This window comes from Helobdella robusta (genome assembly GCF_000326865.2).
Source record: "Helobdella robusta unplaced genomic scaffold HELROscaffold_1432, whole genome shotgun sequence".
Taxonomy (NCBI): Eukaryota; Metazoa; Annelida; class Clitellata; order Rhynchobdellida; family Glossiphoniidae; genus Helobdella; species Helobdella robusta.
Window position 1 is genome coordinate 1 of NW_008703801.1, and position 3,699 is coordinate 3,699.

Here is a 3,699-nt window from a genome sequence, read left to right on the forward strand (position 1 = left end):
CATTAGCAACGGCCATTTAAATTTATATTAACAATAACATTTATTATTTTTCGTATTAATTGATAAGTTAATTAATTGATTGGTTAATTAATTGATTAGTTAACTAATTGATTAGTTAATTAATTGAATTAATCAAACTTGAAAATGTATGTAAATATTTATTTGATGTGTTTGCTTATTGATAAAATGTTTTGAAATTTTCATTAGAATTAGTTAGAAGTTAGAGCAAATATTTAGTTATTAATACAATATAATATCATTAGAATTAGTTAGAAGTTAGAGCAAATATTTAGTTATTAATACAATATAATTATAATATAAGTTCATTATTCATTTTATTATCTATTCGTTCATTCATTCGTTCAACCATTCGTTCATTCATTCGTTCATTCATTCAAGTTGCTCCATTGAAGCAATATTCTAGACTTAGTTATCTCTTCCAATGATAACCATGTCCAGAATGTTAAAGTTGAGGAACACTTTTAATCCAGTGACCATCAAATGATAAAATTTAAGTTAAAATAAGAACAAACCAATCAAATTAACAACTAATGGAATAGGTTCAATTATTTTAACGCAAACTATTGCCAAATAAAAATTAAACTCTGGGAATTAAACCTGGCTATACCAATTGAAGCAGTAGGAGTGCAGCAAGGTTGGAAACAATGAACAAGTTGGTTCCTGAATATGTTATGCATTAAGATGAATAAAGAAGCGGCTTTGGATAAATATAATGAAAGATATATCAGTGATATTGGTCTAGGAATAAAGTTAAAAATTTCAAAATTTGCAGATGACACTAAATCATGTGCTGTTGTAGACAACGATGAAGATGTTGAAATTCTAGTAGGCGATTTGCAAAAGATATGCAAATGAGCAGAGGATTGGCAGACGGTATTCAACACTAACAAATGTGCAGTCATACATATGGGAGCGAACAACGAGGCAAACGTATTCAAACTTGGAGACACACCACTAAAAAATGTAAAGGCCATATGAAGACAGATTAAAAGTTTGAGTGGATTGACAACATTAGAAAAAAAAAGAACAAGAGGAGATTTTTTATTCAGGCATACAAAATCATTACTATGAAGAAGAATTTGGAATCAGCAAATTTTATTAGGCTTAAGACGAAAAGTAAAACAAGGGGCATAAATATAAGGTCTTTAAAAAAAGCTCGGGCTCGATGAAGCAAACATTTTTCAGCTGCAGAGTTGTCAACGAGTGGAAGAAACTTGTGGATGAAATAACATGCGCAGAAACAACTAACAACTTTAAAGTAAACTTGGCAAAAGTAGGATAATTAAAAAAATGTTTCGGAGTGGTCTTGTCACAGACTCAGTCTTCTTGGATCACTATAAAAAATCTTTGTTATATTATGTTATGTTCTTCATTCATTCATTAATTCGTTCATTCATTCATTCAATCATTCGTTCATTCATTCATTCAATCATTCGTTCATTCATTCATCAAATCAGGAATATCCGTCCCGGTAGCAATGCCGGCTCTAAACTGACACCTGGTGAAGAAATTTAATAATTTATGAAAATAAATTTCATAAATAAAACATAAAATGTAATAAAATATATCAGAATTATTATTATATAAAAAAAATTATCAATTAATTAAATATATGATAACCACGCAAAGCTTGGCGCTCCAGCCTCAGGCGCCATCTGGAATCTAAGTTATAAAATAAATATGAATAAAAAATGAATATTATAAAAATAATTTCTGGCATAATTTTACGACAAGGCAATGTACCTCTGGGGACTGCCTCGAGACTGAAAACTGGAGCTGTATGATTATTGTTATGAATTTTTTCAAACAACAACACAACAACAACACAACAACAATACTAATAATAATTATTATTAACAGTATTTTATTCGCACCATCATCATCTTCATCATCATCTTAAAATAAGACGAGTGGATGGATAAATTATTTATAGCCACATTTTTCAGTCATCACGATCATGATTACCATCATTACCATCATCATCTTGACCCAGTCATCATCATCATCATCACCATCCTCATCATCATCATAATTTAAGGTTCAGGGAATCCCTAGGCCAGGGACAAGGGGCGGAGTTATAGGAACTGGAATGGGTTAGCTCATGAATAATTAATTAACTCATGAATATTAAGTAATTGATACTACCTCATGAATATTAATTATCCTTGGATTTGTTTTACAACGAATACAAACGTAAATCTCGAACGATATTTCGCTGTACTCGTCGCTTAAGCAGAATACTAATTAGCTCATTAATATTAATTACCTCATTAATATTAATTACCTCATTAATATTAATTATCTCGTTAATATCTCATCAGTTAATTAATTAATCAACCAATTAATTAGCCCTCTTGTCTCAAGTGCAAGTTTCCGATAGGCCTGTCACACAACAAGGTTTGGGCGGTTTGAAGACCACCACCAATAAAGGTGATGATGATGATGATGATGACGATGATGATGATGGCGATGATGATGATTATGACGGTGATGACGATGTTGATGATGATGATGATGGTATACTTTACTAGGCAACCAGCGAATGGTTCAAGATAAGACGTACTTCCTTGGCGTTTTGAGGTTCGTTATGACGTCATTGTCATCATTAAAATCATCATCATCATCGTAAACATCATTATCATCATTGTCACCATCACCTCCACCGTCATCTTCACTGTTACCAAAGAAACAAAATAAACGATCTAACGACGGAAATAGCAAAAATGAAAGCAGAAACTACTTCCGTTTCCGGTGACAATCGAGCTATGTTTCTTATGAGAAGAGGTTTGGTGGGTGGGTTGGTTGGTTGATTAATTGATTGGTTGATGTATTGGTTGATTGGCTGGCTGGCTGGTTGGCTGGTTGGTTGATTGATTGGTTAATCCGTCATCAACATCATCATCACCAACACCATCACTATCACTATCATCATCATCATCGCAATCATCCTCATCATCATCATGATCATTACAATCGTTATCATCACCGTGCCAACTTCTTACAGAGCCGAATCTTTAGCTCAGGAGTTGGAAACCTTGCGTGGTGAATTGGGGGACTACAACACTGTTTGTGATGATGATGATGATGATGACGACGACGACGATGATGATGATGACGATTGTGATGATGATGATGATGACGATTGTGATGATGATGATGAAGATGATGATGATGATGACGATTGTGATGATGATGATGACGATTGTGATGATGATTGTGATGATGATGGTGATGAAGATGATGATGATGATGATGATGACGATTGTGATGATGATGATGACGATAACGATGATGATGATGACGATTGTGATGATGATGGTGACGATGATGATGGTGATAATGATTAATTTTTAAACATCTTCTATTTCTTTATCAAAACAGTTAGTCGACAAGTTAAACACAGACACCAATATTAACGACATGCAGCTCGAAGTTAACGATGTTTGTATGTTTGTTTGTATGTATGTGTATATGTTTGTTTGTATGTATGTGTAATTGTTTGTATGTTTGTTTGTATGTATGTGTATATGTTTGTTTGTATGTATGTGTGTTTGTTTGTTTGTTTGTTTGTATGTTTGTGTGGCATATATGTGTTTGTACCGTTATGTTTGCTTATGCATGTCTGTATGTATGTATGTATGTCTGTATGTTTGTTTGTATGTTTGTGTGGTATATCAT

At 32.7% G+C, this 3,699-nt stretch overlaps 1 protein-coding gene across 1 annotated transcript; it reads left to right on the forward strand.

The window, feature by feature from the left end:
* Positions 1 to 1,712: 1,712 nt before the first annotated feature.
* On the forward strand, positions 1,713 to 3,462 carry HELRODRAFT_184611 (hypothetical protein; the record flags this gene model as incomplete). The annotated part of the gene is made up of 6 exons (XM_009014948.1): positions 1,713 to 1,799; positions 2,060 to 2,114; positions 2,371 to 2,451; positions 2,553 to 2,601; positions 3,026 to 3,086; positions 3,403 to 3,462. Coding segments are annotated over 6 exons (393 nt in total), but the record flags the coding sequence as incomplete, so codon positions are not given.
* Between the last annotated feature and the right edge of the window lie 237 nt (positions 3,463 to 3,699).